This window comes from Hermetia illucens, chromosome 2, assembly GCF_905115235.1.
Source record: "Hermetia illucens chromosome 2, iHerIll2.2.curated.20191125, whole genome shotgun sequence".
NCBI lineage: Eukaryota > Metazoa > Arthropoda > Insecta > Diptera > Stratiomyidae > Hermetia > Hermetia illucens.
The window spans coordinates 7,352,623-7,370,810 of record NC_051850.1 but is presented as its reverse complement, the minus strand read 5'-3'; the positions used below and the strand labels follow the sequence as shown (position 1 = coordinate 7,370,810).

At 43.7% G+C, this 18,188-nt stretch overlaps 1 protein-coding gene across 1 annotated transcript; it reads left to right on the top strand.

Moving 5' to 3' along the window:
- The first annotated feature begins 5,570 nt into the window (after positions 1-5,570).
- LOC119650012 (zinc finger and BTB domain-containing protein 17-like) lies at positions 5,571-13,492 on the top strand. The gene is made up of 2 exons (XM_038052482.1): positions 5,571-5,988; positions 12,100-13,492. The coding sequence occupies exons 1-2, from the start codon at positions 5,652-5,654 to the stop codon at positions 13,326-13,328; spliced, it is 1,566 nt and encodes a 521-aa protein (XP_037908410.1). The 5' UTR covers positions 5,571-5,651; the 3' UTR covers positions 13,329-13,492.
- Positions 13,493-18,188: the final 4,696 nt, after the last annotated feature.

Sequence of the window (18,188 nt, the reverse complement as noted above, 5' to 3'; positions counted from 1 at the left end):
TGGAAGAAACGCCGAAGTGTATCGGCGCGCCAAAAACAACCTCTTCGAGTATTCGTTCTCAACTTGGTGGAACGGTTCTACGAAAGAACGGAGAATCACCCAAATCCACTAATCCGGCAATTCTACCAACAGGGTAGCACCTACCCATTGGCCAACTTGCTAAGGCCCTGCCAAACAGTGAGTCAATCCCTTAGACCTACCATCCTTTGCCTCTATGATTCCCCCTGCCTGGTAGGGGTACACCGAGGCTAAGCACAAATGTGCTATTGTAAATAGTAGGCTTAAGTATTTATTGTTAGATTAAGTTTACATTTAGTTTAGCTCAAAGGTGAGCTGGTGTTGTTGGGGCTCTCTACAGAAGGGAGCAAAGTAGAATTACAAAAGAGACTTCGCCAAGTTTTGGAGTCGCGAGGTGATAACGTTGAGGAACGTGAATTCCAGCATGATCCTGCATCGACTATCGAGAGTCCGGAGGAAGTGGCTGGAACTTGCGTGATAAATGACAACGATATGGAAGTTTTGACATCAAGATAAAGAATTCAAGCAAGGTTGAAAGAACTATTTAATGAAAAGGAGGTTAACGAAGAACAAAAGGAAAGCCCTTAGGAAGTAGTGTGCCGAAAGAATGAAAAGTCGCAGTATGAAGGTACTCCAGAAGTAGCAGAACAGATAGCAGAAATTACAAAGCGATTGGGAGATTCCCCTGAAGAACCTCAGCGAAGAAAGGGGGGAACTGTAGTGCGTCAGGATGAAAAACCGATTTATCAGCAACTGAGTATACAGAAGGAAGTGCCAAGTATTCAGGGTGAGAAGGGCAATGAGATTCCAAAGCCGATGGAAGAGATGGTGAAAGAAGTTGAAAAATGGCAGGAGGAAGTTGACAATTTGCAGTCTAGTCAGGATATTCGAAAACCACAAGAAGTGATCAATCATGAGGTGACTAACGAGGAGGACCGAAACTGCCGAGAAGCAGTAGACCATGGATAGGTCATAAGTGAAGGTGTAAAATGGCAGGAGGAGTCCATGCGAGAAGGTATGAAACAGGAGGAAGAAATCTGTAAGCAAGGTGAGCATACCTGAGAGGACAGTGCAATGCCGGAGGAGATGACTATTCGAGAAGTGATACGTTGGCAGATGGAAAGTGTTAAGTGGCGACAACCGATTGAGAAGAACTTGAGGCCTTTAAGAATAGAGGTAGCAACAGGCATATGCTGGACGGCAAGGAATCTAGCAACAGTTTACAACTCGTTTATTGACTTGAAGACAATGGTTCGCCGAGTTGTAAAATTTATGAGCACAACATTTATGCGCATTTTTAGAAGCGAGTGCCATGATTGGAGTAGAGGAAAATACGTAACACGGAATTATAAGAAGCGTCGCAAGAAGTGGAAGGAATCTGAAGGGATGGACAAATGGACTCGGAAGAGGCAAGAGTTTTGGGATAATTACTCTGAAGACAGCGAAGTGAAAAATAGAAGAAAATTGAAGAGTAAGGAGAAGTTTGTGTGCTACGGCAGAGAAAGAGCTGACTTTCGAGCAAGTATGACAATGCTCTGGAAAAATGGTAAAAGAAAAAAAAAAGAATTAATTTGGAGGTGTAGAACCAAAAAAGCAAGCTGGGATGATTTAACGGTCAAAAATTGCATAGCTAAGATTTATGTGGCACAACGGCAGAATCTTCTCCAAGTGAGAAGATACTTGTTCAATGTTTCGGAAAATGAAGGTCGTAGAGTTGTACAAATGTTGATCGTTGTGTTACGAGTAACGACATGAGGCATCGTTTTGGAGCACCATGAAGAAGTAAGTGGTGAGAATTTGGATGTCACTGAAACTATAACGAATGGAAAACGGCGGTTTTATTGGACTAGATGCTTAGGATCAGATTGCGTGAGATCATGTGAAATGCATGACTTTGCAAAGAGGCCGCAGAGATGAAGAAGGAAGTACATGGACCTATGTGAGATTGGAACTACATTCGGAAAGGGATTTATGGTTAAGGGTCAATTGGTATTGCTCCAGAGTCTACAGCCCAAGAAGGAAGATAAACGAAAGTCGCAATCGATATAAGAAGGACTTTGTGGGGAAATTAAGGAATTTAATGATGTTGCTAGCTGAATTAGACATGGCCACCTAACTTTCCAGACCTTAATCCCCTGGATTACTCCTTCTCAGCCTAGTCCAATTAAATCTAAAAAGGTGAAAGTTCCTGCAATCACAGGGTATAATATCGACCTACCTAAATTTTTGAAAACCCCCCAGCAAAAAGGTCTTAAAGTGTCCTTAAAAAGACACAAGGGTTAATAAGACTCTAATCTCCGTGGAGTCAGTTGATGATCACACCAAAATATTCACGTTCATTAGAGAGCGAGGACTCAACGTCATCACTTGAACTCCTCCAATTCTAAAAACAATGCTAATGATTATCAGAGGTCTTCACAGGGAAACAGACCCTGAAGATATCATGTCTAAACTAAATGCGAAGCACCCGCAATTAAAATTACGTTCGATTGCAACCTTTTTGACCAGATTGGACAAGACTCTTTACAGGGAGACCTCAGCGCTTTCAACCAAATCTCGATCCGAACTTTTCGTAGCCACTTTTCAGCCCTCCCAAGAAATTGAGAAAGTGATATCCATTCTTCATGAAGAAGTAACCTTCGATAAGGTCGGAACATATGAATAAACAGGCACATTGTCCAATAGTGCACAGATGTCTAAAGTGCACAAAGAGTCATTCGCGTGGGGAATGTCCAAGGCTCACGACAAGCTGGACATCCAGCTAATTATTGCGAATGCTCAGCCTATAAAGAAATGGTAGCTAGAAAAGAAGCTGAAAAAAAACCTGGAAAACTAAAGAACTTTCTCTTTTGGCACAGCTATCTCAACAAGAAGAGCTAACTGTTTCGTCCAGGGCAGAGGTAACTCATCAGACGCTGCCTCACCTCCGCCCTGGGGGCAGCACGACCAAAAGTGGCAACAGGTGGAAAACGCTCCTTTATTCAATCGAAAAAAAATAGGAGGAATTATATTCAAGTTTAAATCGCCAACAGTTTGAGCCTAAGACAGGCTAAAGCTGGATTATTGTTTGGAAGATGAAGCTACCACAAAGTTTAGCCGCTAAGAAAGCAGTTCCTACAACCACAACCGAACCTATCCCTATTCCAACCTCTACAGCTTTTAAACAGATAGTTAAAGCCCTTGCTTCAGCCCAAACAAACGTACAGCGGCAATTCGCTGCCATTAAACTCATCGTGAATTTATGGACTTAAATGTCTTAACATTCAACTCTTCATCGCTGGTCTTAAATGCTGAAAGTGCTACAGCCCAAGTGTTGGTCGATTCAAAACAGGCTTCTATTGGGTTCCGGAGACACACCTAAAGAGTAAGCATAATGTGAAATTCACCGGATATAGCATTATCCGAAATGACACCAACACCGCCCCATTGGTCAGAAAAGACTGTGAATTTTGAGAAGTCGACATCGGCAGCTTGTTAACCTCTTCCGCTGCAGTAGCACTAGTTAAAACTACCGATAATAAACAAATATTGATAGTCTCTGTCTACATAAAATGCAACTCTCCAACTGAGCAACTAGGGCCTGACTTAGACCGCATGGCCGATCTACAGTTAAAATCCAAATACCTTATTTTCGCTGGCAACTTCAATTCAAGGTAAATCTACTGGGGCAATACGTCAGATAATGTAACCCTGTTCAAATGGATACATAACCATTATCCATTAAACCAGCTCAAGATAGTCATACCCAATACTACCACAAGATCCACTAGTCATCCCATTCTTGACTATTTCCTGCTGTCTGAGGAAACCAGACATTCTCTCTACCTTAAAGGTACAACCCCATATACGCGCACCGTCGCTCAAATGTGAATTACTACACACAAAATGATATAAAGATAAAAATAGGGACCAACCGTGTCGTCCAGGGCAGAGGCAATCCATCAGACGCTGCCGCACCTCTGCCCTGGGAGCAGCATGACCGTAAGAGGCAACAGATGGAAAACGCTCCTTTATATATTTGCAAAAACACGGCAAGGGTGCGAATTTTATCCAAGTGAGCCGAAGCTAGGCTAAAGCTAAATTATTGTTTAGGATAGTGAGGGATCCTAAGTCCACATTCACTTGATGTTGGACTGATGAGTTGCCTCTGCCCTGGACGGAACCGTTACTCCCTACTTTTAAATGCTTGGGTGCCATACCCCAATATAGTTATGTAGGTTGAATCTTCCGAGCCTAAATGCTTGGCACTTAGTGCTGGTATTAGGTAAAATCCGACATCTGCTGATATTGTGACAATTCGGAGTTAATACATGTTAAAATGATCAAAAAAACTTAGGGGTCCATTCAGAGCTATGTGTGTTGCGCACTCGTGATTAACCAAGTATTCCTACAGTTTAAATGTTGGTTAAAATTAGTTATCTCTATCTTAAATAATATAATTCTGTATCATTTCATGTCGGACCTCCTGTTCTTGTCTAATTCACCAACCACTGTTCCAAACAAGTAACATTATAAAGTCACCCGGAAAGTAAAAACTCGCAAATTTTCCTATCCTTACATTTAGTTCTGTTCGAAATTAAAATGTATCGTAATGACTTCAATTTCATTACTCGAGAGCTTTTCCACAAGTGAAGTCGACAGTCTAGCTTAGTCGCAAATCGGTTAACCGGTCTCGGTCCAGTTAAACCTGGCCTTTAACTCCGATATGTTCATGCTGCCTCAGCGGCAACAACAACACCCTATACCTCGCCCAGAAACAAAAAAGCGGTTAGAGCATGCACCCAACAACAACGCGAAAACAACAACAACGTTCTAACATCATGGGATGGAAATGGGTAAATTGAAAGTAGTAAATTGGGGAAGGCTGAGAAGTGTTAGGATGGGTGGAAACGAAGGAATATTGCATATTCTTAAATGCATGCCACCGTCAGAGTGTCCCCGGACAAGGCAAAGAAAATGTTGTCAATGCCGCAAGTCCGCGGCCGCTACACCTCAATAGGACAGTCAGAATATTATATATAGATAAGCAGGAGTGCTTTTCCAGGTCGCTTCTTATATTTTCATCCTTAGAAAATCGATTTCATTTCGACCGGTAAATTCGCATTTAATTACGGCGATCGACACAAACGTGACATATGGCACCTTACCTGTTTAACACTAAAATTTCCGAAAGACTCGAAATATCGAAAAATCACTTTGCCTAAATATTCTACACTATATCTCGATATAATTAATGACAAGAAATCTAATTCTTGGAACCGACACAAGCGATGCCCCCCTCAAATCGGAAGTGGCTTGTTTCGATAGAAATAATAATAATAATCGTCGGCGCAACAATCCAATTGGACCAGGGCCTTGAGGTTTGTTAGAGCACTTCATTCAAGACCGTAACGGTACACTACAAGATTACAGTACGCTATAGGAGGCAATGTGCGTGTAACGTATTTCGGAAACCTCTTCTTCAGTATGCCTTCTTCTTTCCAAATTCATGTCAGAAAGAGGATTGCAGGTAACCTCAATAGATGCCACTCGACACTAGCTCACCAGCAAGAATAAGAAGTAAATTGTTTTCCCGGCAATGTCAATTGTTACTTGTCAAAGAAAATTCCTAATTAAAGGCCAAGGATTCAAATATGGACTGGATAGCTTTGTTAAAATCGGAACTCGATATAGAACTTAAGTTAGACGAGGAAGTTGTAAACGAGCTCATGGCAGAAGGTCATATTGGGAACACTTCTGTAGGTTCCTTGCACATTGACCAGAAGGCGAAGTGTGGCCGTGTCCTGATATCGACTGCTGGAAGTTGCAGCGTAGAGTGCAGTATCTGCTTTGGCCGTTTCGATTGTACAGAATCATTTAGCCAACATTTAAAGATTGCCCATTCGGACTATGGTGTACGGAACGGTGGCTGGGGTAAAGTAACCATCGCAGAGGAGTCAATTGGCAAAACTGAAGAAATTGGAGCTGAAGGTAAATATCTGTGGCAGATGATTTGAGGTATAAAGTCAAATTATGGTGTTAGCTAGTTAAAACAAAACCTACAGAAATTATTCGAAAGTATTAAAATTCAAATAACAAGAGACCTTAACACCTTGAATCTATCATCAGTGATTGTGCCTGTTTCATGGGAATTGGTCGTCAAAAATTCAGTTTTATTCAGATTCAATCTGAGACCGTGTTACATGAGGCCATCATTCCATTTCTGGACAAGTTGTTCGAGATAATATTTGCTATTGGACGCTAGGAAAACATCTGCAAAAAGCAGTGTATTGGGCGCTGGACGTTAGATGTCCCGTGTACCAGTGTCGATAACAAGCAGAAAAAGGAGTGGTGAGAGGGGGTTTCTTTGACGAACACTAATAGAGACACGAAGCGGTTTTGATACACCCGCCACACTTCAAATTTTACTTTTCGGATCGCGGTAGAGCAATTGAACTCAGCGCACGAGGTCTTGTGGCACTAAGTGTTGCCCTAGAGCATACCAGATGAGTTCGTGTCGCTCACGGTCAAACGTTCTCTCCAGATCTGGAAATGCAATGTAAAGAGGAAGATTCTTTTCACAGTAGTTCTCCATAAGTAACCGCGCAGTGTGTATTGCGTTAGTAGTTCACCGTTCTTGACAAATCCGGCTTGATTCAATCCCTTCAAAAATCTTCATGGTATGGGTTCAAATGGTGTTCTACCTTCCTAAACAACCCGATTGAAGAATTCACTGTGTCGAGACCGAATCCCAGCTCCTTGCTTTCCAGAACTTGGATGCGATGTCGTCAGGTCCTGTGGCTTTCGCCGGCGGCGCGAACAGGCTCCACTGCTCCAAATGTCGGCAGTGCTTGTTAAGGATCTCCCAATTTTTCTTTTTTAAGAACCCAAGTCTCCGAAGAAAACATGTGGACTGGCAAAATCAGAGGTTTCCGTCGTCCCAGCTGCTATCATTTTTTTCGTCCTTAGGAGAAATTACCAAAAGCTTCTAAGTTGTAAGCTCCTATTTTTAGATTCTGTGTGTGTGTCTTTTTTGGCTTTGAGAAATCCAACATAGATTTTGTGTTTAGGACTATCACCGTTCTGGTATTGCTTGTGTTGCTGTTCAGTTCTTAGCTGTTCCCTCCAAATGAGGTGCTATTGGTTTGCCTGTTTTAATTGCAGTAGCTTCTTCTAGAACTGCTGCACTTTTGCTTCTATTAGCTGCTAGTGGCTCCGTTTCAACATTGCAATTACCAGGTTTCATGCTGCATTTGATTGCACCATATACCACACGAGATTTTCCACCGTTGAACGGGTATTTGGCTGTTTCTAGGTTTCTTCTTGAGCCCTCAAACCTTGGGCGTGGTTTCTTGTCTGCTACTACTCCAGAGTACAAAAGCACATTGCCATTAGTGTGACAAGAGGAAGAAGAGTACTTCCTAGAGTTTCGCCATCTTACTTTGTTTAGGCTTAGAATGTGCAGTTTATATCCATTAAATTCCCGCACGAGTTGGAGATAGCCTTTTCGGGTCATACCAGTCCTAAGTCGTTTTCGATAGCCAAATGTCATGTCCATGAAGTCTGTCCCTATCCGAGACACTGTTGCCGTTAATCTATAAATTTGTATCCCATTTAGTCGCTTCATACGACGAGCAGGGAAGACTTCGAGTGGGCACGGGATGAAGATGAAAATGTTAGTACTCCTTGCAAGTAATGTCTATGTAGGCTTGTGTGTGTGCATGTGGTAGAAGAGAGGCATAGCCTCTGAGCACTCAGAGTGGTCCATTGTACTGGGCCGCCCGTCTAACGTAAAACCCCAAATGCGTTTATATATGGCAGGATTTCTGCTGGTGGGTGTGCAGATCAGTACCTCTTCTTTTTCTTTAGTCTTTGTCCCGTTCACAAGCGGGATCGACTCGTTGTGATCGTTTGCGCCACTTTGTTCTATCCTTTGCTTGATCTGGATGCAGTCCCGAGACACCAAAACTTGTGACCCGTCCATGCCTAGGAGGTCCTCATTCCCCAGTAGAAGACCAAACTACTGGTAGAATACTGAACTGGCCAGCCTTCGATCAGCCTGTCAACGAGCCAGAAGAGCGGCTCAGAGAGCGGTAGGCAGAAGCATCCTCTGCAAGTGTGGCCCTGGCAAGGATGATGCCGAACTTGGGGGGCCCACGACATGCTTCCAGGTTGCTTATAGCTATGGTAGTGAGTTTGGTCCTGCTCTATGCAGCTCCAGTTTGGGAAAATGCATTACAGATTACATTTAATGCTAACAAACTAAGTTCAGTATACAGAAGAACAGCCCTAAGGGTATGCTGAGCATTGAGGACTGTCTCAGAGGATGCAGCATTCGTTTTCTCTGGAATGATGCCCATTGACATTTTGGCAGATGAGATGACGAATATATACAATGCAAAGTCTATTTCTCCTTCTCGTAGACGAAGAACGACGAAAGGGAGAGATCTCTAAATAGATGGCAAGAGCGTTGGGAACGCTCGGGAAAGAGTCGGTGTACACAGACATTCTCATTCCTTCCACCAAGGAGTGGTTTTAATCAGTTTCTCACGCGGCGTGGAGGATCTCGCCAGTACCTGTTAAGGTTTAAACTAGATACCTCACCCGATCGTCCAAACTGCAATAGACTCCCAGAGGACCCAGAGTATGTATTCTTTAACTGTCCAAGGTTTGTGGAGGAAAGGAAGAACCTAGAGGAGACTCTAAGAGAGGTACTCGTTACAGAAAATCTCAACTGCGAAAGGCAGAGGAGACTAGAAAAGCGCGGTTACGTATGCCGCGTAGAAACGAAAAGGGACCAAGCTCAAATGAGCTGACTCCGCCCCGTGATGTAATAACGTATGGTGGTTCCACGGGGTTTAGGATAAGTTGGGGGTGCTTTTAGTGAGTAAGAATCCTACACGCTGGCGTGTCCAGGCCAGTGTCTTTTGAAAATTTTCACCTCCTCAAAAAAAGCTAATGAATTATGGCCCACAATACTCCTGCAAGTCGTCCTGTCGACAGGAAATGCTTGGTGCGAAGAGCAATATTAAGGTTCTGTGACAGTTCTCATAAGAAACATGTCCCTAGTTTTTGTTAGCAGCTTCAGCCAAATCTTCTGGCAATCCAATTGCTCGTTCTAGTCCCTGCATGGGGTCACTTAATCATCTTTTGCTAAAGCGCCTGGAATTTCAATTCGCTCTATACAAGAGTAACCAGGTAGCCATAGTAGTTTTACCGCTTTGAATCTAAAAATAGAGTTTAATCGATTTCTAAATTCGTGAATGATTCTATCTATATCTTATAGTCCTTCCTAAAAGTTCCACCAAGGTGGAAAAATTGTTGCCCATGTCCTTGTTTAACCTGTTTACGGGGGGAATTTTCGAGATGTGAAGACTCTCGTAAGAATCTAGTCCCCTAACGTCATCCACCTCCTTCAAGATTGGCGTTGTCCAACGACATATGGTGTCCCTGCTCTATTATATGTCTGGCAACCGCGGACCTTATGTGTGGGTTATCCTTATTTTTAGCGGATTCATCCTCCTTTAATTTTTCTAACACTCTGGTGTGATCTAACCGTTTTGTTTGCCCTATGTAAATCTTGTCCCAGTCTGGGCAGGAGATCTTATAAATGCCACTTTTTTCCGCACACTCTTTTTTGTCCTTGACCGATTGTAACCGGGTCCTAAGTAGGTACCGTCTGCTGGTCGAGATGGCCCGGAATCCACGTTCATGTAGCCGCCTTTTGATGTTCTGCGTCCGACCCGAGGAGGTCAGTGTTATCTATTGCCTAGGTTCTGTGGTCACCTCCTGGAAGAGTATTGAAAGTTGCTCTCTTGAAACCTGGGGTAGTTTCTTTTTGATCAGATTTTCGATGAGGTTCTTGTATCCGTTTTTCTTGGCTGTTTCCAGGAAGTAATTCATTTCTTTATTTCTTCTCTCCTCATTGAACGGTGTTGCATGCCGCCATCTTATAGTGGAAATCGTAGTTTGAGGTGTATGTGATGGTTCGTTGTATCTGGGTCGGTATCCTGTAGATGTCGAATTCAAAATCCCCTCTTTCCAGGATTATTTTTAAGAATAGCAACGGTATCTCCCCTTCCTTTTCGATCTCCACGGTGAAATTGATGTTCTTATGTGCACGGTTGAGTTCCTGCTTCTTCCCTTTTGATAATCTGATCCAGAATCTCGGGAGTGCCCCAGCTTCCTCGAGTTCATCCTCCAGGTTCTCCATAAATACCTCACATAGTAGCAGTGTGAGCCCATTGCTGCCCCGGGAGTTGTTTTATAAAATTTGAATGTGAAATACGATTCACTCATGCCCGTGAAGGCACAATTTAGCTTTCTTCCTCCATTCCAATGAGTTTTCGTGTTTCGTGTTTTGTGATCCATTCCTCGAACAAGTGTACAGCTTCCTTCATCGGCACGCTTGGGAACAGCGCTTTTACGTCGAAGGATACTAATATTTCATCACTTTGTATTCCCCCGGCCTTGTTGAGTCTGGCAATGATTTCTCTGCTCTTTGCCACTGCTTGTTTTCCTATTTTTATGCCTAACCTTTTGACTTCTTCCAAGAGCCACTTCGCAATACTTTGGCGCAGTGAATTCGTTAGTGTGATTATTTCTCGGACCTCGTTGCCTTCTTTATGTATTTTGAGGAGGCAGTCGATTCTGGGCCGGGATGGTTTAGGCATCCCAAATCGGCTGCTTTCTTAATAATGGGCCTGCATTGAGCCAGTGCCTTTTTCACTCTTTTAACGGAGCCTGGCAGGGGGTCTTTTCTGATGACGTGAAACTTACCTTCTTCTAGTTTTTGGCGTACTAAGTCGACGTGTGTTCCTTTGTCTATGATGACCACTGCGTTTCCTTTGTTTGCTGGTAAGTAGAAAACGGGTCTTTTAATCCTTGCTTTTAGGATCGCAAGGTTACCTGTCATCATCAACTCACAGCCATTTCTGCGTTAGCATAGCGTAGATTGACCTATATGTTAAAAATATTATCGTTTTTGGAGATGCTCACGTTCAGAGGTCCCTCCAATGTCAACGAACACCCCATCGCATACATGCCTTTCAGAGTTGTGTCCCCTATTTTTGAAACCAAGGAAGGAAGAGTTCCTTCACAGGACTTATCCCGATCGTAATTATGCTGGGTTAACTAGGAGCGAACTTAGTGCCTTCTCAAGAGTGTGTTGCTCAACGAGTCTTTGCAGTCATTTCAGCGAAAATTATGTTAGCTGATCTGTGGGCTTGAATAGCCACTTTCCTCGTGCTTCGGTCTGAAGATTAACTTAACCTTCTGCCAAGAGGTGGACACAGCCCAAAGTAAGATATATTAGAAAATTATTATGTTAAAGTCGTTCTAAGAGATTTATACCCTCCTTTAGCACCGCTGGACAAATGTCATCCATGCCAGCCGCTTCGAAGTACCTCAAGGGCAGTATAGTAGCTCCCGTTTTTCACTGACAACCACGGGTTTGGCAGTGCTAAAATTTTGCTTGCAATACTTTCATGTTCAAACGTTTGCAGATAATTCCAGCCTCTTCTTGGAGATTCTTATTATTTCTGTCTCTGTATTAAGTAGGGTTTGTATTAACTAAGATCGCCTAATGCTGCCTTTCATCATCATCAACGGCGCAATAACCGGTATCCGGTCTAGGCCTGCCTTAATAAGGAACTCCAGACATCCCGGTTTTGGGCCGAAGTCCACCAATTCGATATTCCTAAAAGCTGTCTGGCGTTCTGGCCTACGCCATCGTTCCATCTCAGGCGGGATCTGCCTCATCTTCGTTTTCTACCATAGATATTGCCCTTAAAGCCTTTTCAGGCTCGATCATACGGATTAGGTGAACCGGCCACCGTAACCTATTGAGCCGGATTTTATCCACAACCGGAGGGTCATGGTATCGCTCATACATTTTATCGTTATGTTGGCTACGGAATCGTCCATCCTCATGTACGGGGCCAAAAATTCTTCGGAGGATTCTTCTCTCGAACGCGGCCAAGCTGCCTTTAGCTAGAGAAATAACCGAACATTTTTTTCTCCCAATATTATTACTTTTTAACAATGAATGCCTAAGTAGAGCAATGGCGTTGTGAACAATGATTTTTCCAATTTTTTCGATAGCCGGGGACGTCAACAAGCAGGGCACATCCGATTTGCATCATGACAGCCAGGAAGGTGTTTCGACCGAAGTTGAATTAAAAGATGAACTTGAAGTTGGGGACTACAGAGTCCAAGATCCAGTTACTAACACATTTAGTGATTCAATTGCAACACTTCCTACAGCATGCGATGCGGCAAATGTGGAGATTGTGGACGACGACGACGACAGTAGCAGCGATTACGATGGTGAACAAGCAAAAACAAATCAAACGGATTCAGCCGATTCAGATAGCTTTTCCGACAATAGTTCGCAGACAAGTGACGACAATCGGAAAAAGAGTTACAGAGGGAAACTTCGAAAGACGAAGAAGAACGACAACAGTCGAAGCCGTGGCAATTTTGTCTATTCGGAAAACCCTAATTTAGATTTCGCGAAAAACTTCTGTGTTACATGTAACCGTCAATTTTCGTCTAAGAGGAACCTGAAGTACCATGAAGATCAACATTATGCGAAGATTGCTGAAAAGATGAGCACCGAAGACGATCCAACAAGCATTAAGTGCCGATTTTGTCATAAGCAATTTGAGGAATCAACAGAACGTTACGAGCACGAGAAGAGCCATGCTGGAGAAAAAAAACCATATAAATGCCGGGTATGTCAGAAGGCTTTCATGATTAGGTTGAGATGCAAAATTCACGAATTGGTTCATCGGGAAGGGGGATGGAAACCGAGGGAACAAGATAGATTAGTGTTTTCTGAAAATCCCCAATTCGATGATGAGAATCTTTTCTGCATAACATGCAATCGCGGATATCCAACTATTGGGAGCCTTAGAAGTCACAAAAGAAGACATAGAAAAAAGGTTCAGGAAAAACTGGGCAAAGTAATATTTGATTGTGAATTTTGCGATAAGCAATTTAGATCTGAATACGATTTACGACGTCACATTATACCGCATCATGGAGATTACATTCCAAGTTATCTGGTCGACGATCCAACGTACCTTCAATGTCGCTATTGTCATATGGAATTTGGAAGACCAACAAAACGTCTTCGACATGAGAAAATTCATAAAAAACAAGGAGATAAAATTGCAAGGCCTCTGCTAGTCAATTCGCTGGGCCCTAAGTTTGCACAATTCCAAAAATCAAAAAATCAATCTTGTGAACAAGCGGATCATGGCCCTAATAATCGCGCTCAGAACTCTTATATGCGCTTAGTCCCCTGTGATTGTACAAAGACGCATTGATTATTACCTGGGGAACTCACGCTTTGACACCTGGAAACGGATGCGGAAAGTGGGAGGAATCATACGGCAGTTGCTTGACGTTATGACCTCATATTTACGGTTTAGGAATTACCAGTTGAGGTTAATGGTTGGTAGCAGAATTTCAATAAAAAGATGTATATAAACTCAATGTGTTTATTTGTATGCAATATTGGTATAGATTCTCATTGCCGTATTCACAGTGTGAGTAGACTCCCCTTCTACGGGATGACTTCTCTATCTAACCCTCTAACAATTAGATAATTAGGGAGTAGATTACTTCGGTAATTAGTTCAAGCAGTCCCTGACTTTTTTACTCCAGGTAAGTGTCTGGAGGTGTTTAACACCGCCATAGGCACTTCCCTCCCAGTGGTTAAGAGCAAGGAACTTAAATGATTCAGCGGACCGTATCTTATCGCCAGCTGTGTGTTTGTGGTGTTGTTATTGTTGAACTGGTAGCAATCAGGAAATCTTGCCACTGCAGGTTGTTGAACGGGAATTTATTCGATTTTCGGAATGTGATCGATGTCGTTGGCCATCGCGTCAGAAGATTCGAGTCTCCATGAGCCAAGTAAACGTGTGAATAGGATATTTGCCTGGGCTTGATTTCTGTACCTTCCCTAGCGCTTGTAGGCAATCTAGCCCATCCAAACACGTGCCAAATCGTCGCAAACGTGTGGATAGAGTATTTGGCTTGGTATGCGTAGGCTCGCTAGCGCTTCCCACCGTTCCAATCAGGTGTCGTTTTTTGCCACAAATTAAAGGAAAATTGTCGTTAGCGCTTACGTCGCATCCGCAGTCTGTCTCTGGCGGCGAACGAAGGTGGATGTTTATAAGTGAAATGTTTCCGGTCTAGTGAGGATGCACTAAACTTCCTAAAAAGTGTGGGCGTGATGAAGGAGCGGTGTTAAATGAAGCTTGTGAGCGAACCTTGTCGACTTGGAATGCTCATTTTACATTGATGTTGCAAGCGAGTTGTAGTTTACATCGTACGTTCATAGAGGTTGCGGCAAGCGGTAAACGGATAGAGCCGGCTTAATAGTCACAGACGTGCAAGCAAGTTATTGTTGATGTAGCGAGGTTGCACGTCTGTTGGCAAGTGGCGGTTGCAGCGAAATTGCAAGTCTGTGGAGAAGTTGCAGTTGATCGATCAGGTTACAGAAACCGCAACTTGCCCGCACACGTGCAATTTCACTGAAACCAAGAACTTGATTGCAGGTCTCTGGCCAGTATAACGCACTTGCAAACGATGATAATATTTGATACGCAAAATCAAGGCAAACGTTTATGAAGGTTTGTAGTTTGCGGCAAGCAGTAAACGGGTGCATCCGGCTTAACAGACGCACTAAACATTGTCTAGCCAACATAAGATAGCAGCTCTTGGTCACGCGATCGGTGCGGAGTTTGTGGTTGCTGATGCTCTTGGCTTTGCCTGGCTGCTTTGGAATATATCTTTCTATATGTTCCTTGGAGCGCGAGTGAATGCTTAGATTGACGCCTCTGCTTTTAGAAAATCACATTTTCGTATTTAGTTGGAACATAGGTAGGCGTCGCGAGGAGGATGAAACGGCGTCATTCGCATTTTCCGAAAACCAATTAAATGGTTTAGGATAAGCCGGATCCTAAGTCCACATATACATGATGGTGGACCGGACCAAATGGGGAGTAACTTACTACCACGTTTTTTACTCCACGGATCCCTAGTTTGGGGCAAGCATTCAAAAATCAAAAAACGGCTGACGATTTCGTCCAGAGCAGAGGCAACTCTTCAGACCCTGCCTCACTTCTGTCCTGAGAGCAGCGTGACCGAAAGTGGCAACAGGTGGAATAACGCTCCCTTATATCAACGCAAAAACACGACAAGGTTGCGAATTATATTGAACTGAACCGCGAGTTTTTTTAGTCTAAGCTTGGTAGCTGGGTAGTTGTTTAGGATAAGTGGGATCCTAAGCCCACATCCACATGATGGTAGACTGCTCCTAAGGCAGAGGTTGCCTCTGCCCTGGACGAAACCATCAGTCATTTTTGGTTTTTTGATTTTTAAATGCTTGGGTGCTATGCCCCAAAATAGGAATCCGTGGACCAAAAAACGTGGGAATAAGTTGCTCCCCATTTGGTCCGGTCCACCATCATGTGGATATGAACTTAGGATCTCGCTTATCCTACCGATCTGGATCGATAAAGCTGACGAAGATGTTGCGTTGGACTAGTGGCGTGACACGTTTTGATCACATCCGAAATGAGGATATCCGCGATCGATATGGAGGTGCACTGATCGTGGAAAAATTGCGAGGCAAGCATCTTCGATGGTATGGTCACGTAATTGGCAAAAGGAAATTTACTATTACGCTGGTCAGGGAAGCGGAAGATACCAGTATATATCGCATCACAAAGGAACCTGCATGTGTTCACAAACCTTTTCAATGGTCTGATGAACGACGTCAACGGTCGAAGTTCCGCGTCTTATGGATGAAATGAAGAGTCACAGCAATATGTACGTACGGACTCTTCCTCTAAACAGAAGAGAAATCAATCCACTCAAACGGAGTAAAGCCATTCTTTATCGTTGCACCTGCAGTTTCTGCTATTTACACTCATAGGGAAACCCTTGGAATGCGAGACCTTTTCCCAGAGGTTGGACAAAGGGGATGTTGGTTAAGATTCCAATTGACATTTGGGGTCGTATCTGAGTGCCCTCTAATGTCGTAAGAATAATAGTTAAAATAATCCTGAAACGTATCGAAAACAGCCTGACTGACAGAAGGCAAGCTGGTATCGAGTTCTCCTGCATTGACCAAATTAACACCCTTCGGATCATTATCGAACAGTGCACGGAGTTCTGGTCTTCGTTGCATCTGATCTTTGTCAATTTTGAGAAAGCTTTCGATAGCGGGAGCAGGGAATATATCTGGAGTGCTCCACGCAGAAGAGGCATTCCGGCGAAACTAACCGCTATTACAAATAAAATGGCGCAAAATGTCACGTGCTTCACCGAGGATTTTGAAGTCCAAAGTGGAGTCTGCTAGAGGTGCATCTTCTCACCGATTTTATTTCTTCTTGTTAATGGTTACGTCCTTCATGCTGGCTTGGCCGGACGACGTGGAGGGATTCAATGGACTACAACATTTTTCTCTAAACACCTGGACTAAGCTGGTAACATAATCTTACTCTCTTATCGGGTCATGGGCCTTGGCCAAACGGCTCTGGATTAGGAACCAAGGCCCTTAAGTCCCCGTCTCAAGTCTGATGGGTCTCGCATTCTCCCTATCTGCATTAATGGGCAAAGCATCAAAGGCGTCGCTCAATTTGTATATCTAGGAAGCGTGGTTTTTGCCGGCGGTGTCACCGAACTAGATATTAATAATAATAATCGTTGGCACAACAATCCATATTTGGATCAGGGCCTTGAAGTGTGGTCAGCATTACGCTCGCCCGAGATTATTACCCTGATTTGACTCAGGTACTCATTCACAGCTGAGTCGACTGGAATCCGACGTCAAATCACGATACAAATCCCACTGCCGCCAGCGACATTCGAATCGCGACCTTCCGTACGACAGCCTTGAACTAGATATTGCCCGACGAATAAACAGCGCTAAATTCACTTTTGCTGGAAACGCAGATATCTTAATACCTTGATCAAGCTGAAGTTGTTCTATGCTAGTGTCCTTTCTGTGTTGCTATATGGAAGTAGCATATGAAAAGTGAGCTCCACTGTTATTCATAAACTCTAAGCCTTTGTCAACTTCTTTTGCGTCGTATCACCTGGGTATGCTGATGTGAATAGTTTTACAAACGAAGAACTTGGTCGGCACACAGGCCTGGCACCCGTCCATATGGTGATCGGAAGGCGGAAGTCTCAGTGGATAAGTCACACACTAAAAAGGTCGCCCCAAGGGCACTTGGGGGAGAATAGTAGAGAAGGAGTGCAGGCATCTCAGGAAATCATGGTGGAGCTGAGGCACATTTCAGGTAACCGCGGACGATGGCGCTATACCCCACTAAGGGGTAAATGACAGCCATAAATATTTGACGATTCGTCTAAGAGTGACTCTGGATTAAGTCTGAATGATCTTCTGCGATCTAGACCAAAAATTCAACCTGATTTACGGCAACTTTCCTCCGCTGGGGGAAATATCGTTTTGTGTTCACAGCGGACATCGAAAACGCGGTGTGCCATCGTGTACAAGAACCACGACTGCATTGCCGGTGTTGAAATCGCCTCCGCCGACGCACTGTACTGTCGCCAACACTGCTGGCGACTTGGCACGAGGCCGACGCGAGAACTTCCAGCCTTCTTGTTCGAACCGCCGTTGCAAGCGGATCAGGCTTTAAAAGAAAGTTACAATTTTCAGAAAATATCTTTCATCTCATTAAAGATATCTAGAGTTAACAGCGATTACGATGGATATTGGATCTGACTATCTGCGGCTTCTTGACTGGTGACATCGACGACGGCACGTTTAAAATTTGATCCTCTAAGTGAAGTGTTTTGTGTCTGCTGTACAAGAGTTAGTCTGGAAGAAAGTCGGCAGAACGCGGAGTGGAAACGTCCATAGCGTGAAAACCGTTTTTTTCGGCGGATAAATTCTCCTCGGCAGTGAGAGGATAGTGACCGTCATTTTTACAGTTGGAAGGCCACAGATCATTCAGTAATCTGTTGTAACTGCGGTAGTTTTGTTGTGCCGACGGGCCGTGAGTTCACTCTTTTCTTTCTTCACTTCGGTCGTCGAGTTCTGCTTCGCTGTTCCGTCTTTATTTCACTCGCTAGCTTCGCATGGCTTAAGAGGACAAAACCGCGAGAGGCGCGATCCCCCTTTGGCAGCAGGTTACAATCGGGAT

Excerpts from the sequence above, each read along its gene's own strand:
- LOC119650012 (XM_038052482.1), top strand. The coding sequence starts at position 5,652 with ATGGACTGGATAGCTTTGTTAAAATCGGAACTCGATATAGAACTTAAG. Across the intron at positions 5,989-12,099 it reads TGAAGAAATTGGAGCTGAAG|CCGGGGACGTCAACAAGCAG; the intron begins GTAAATATCTGT and ends TTTTTTCGATAG.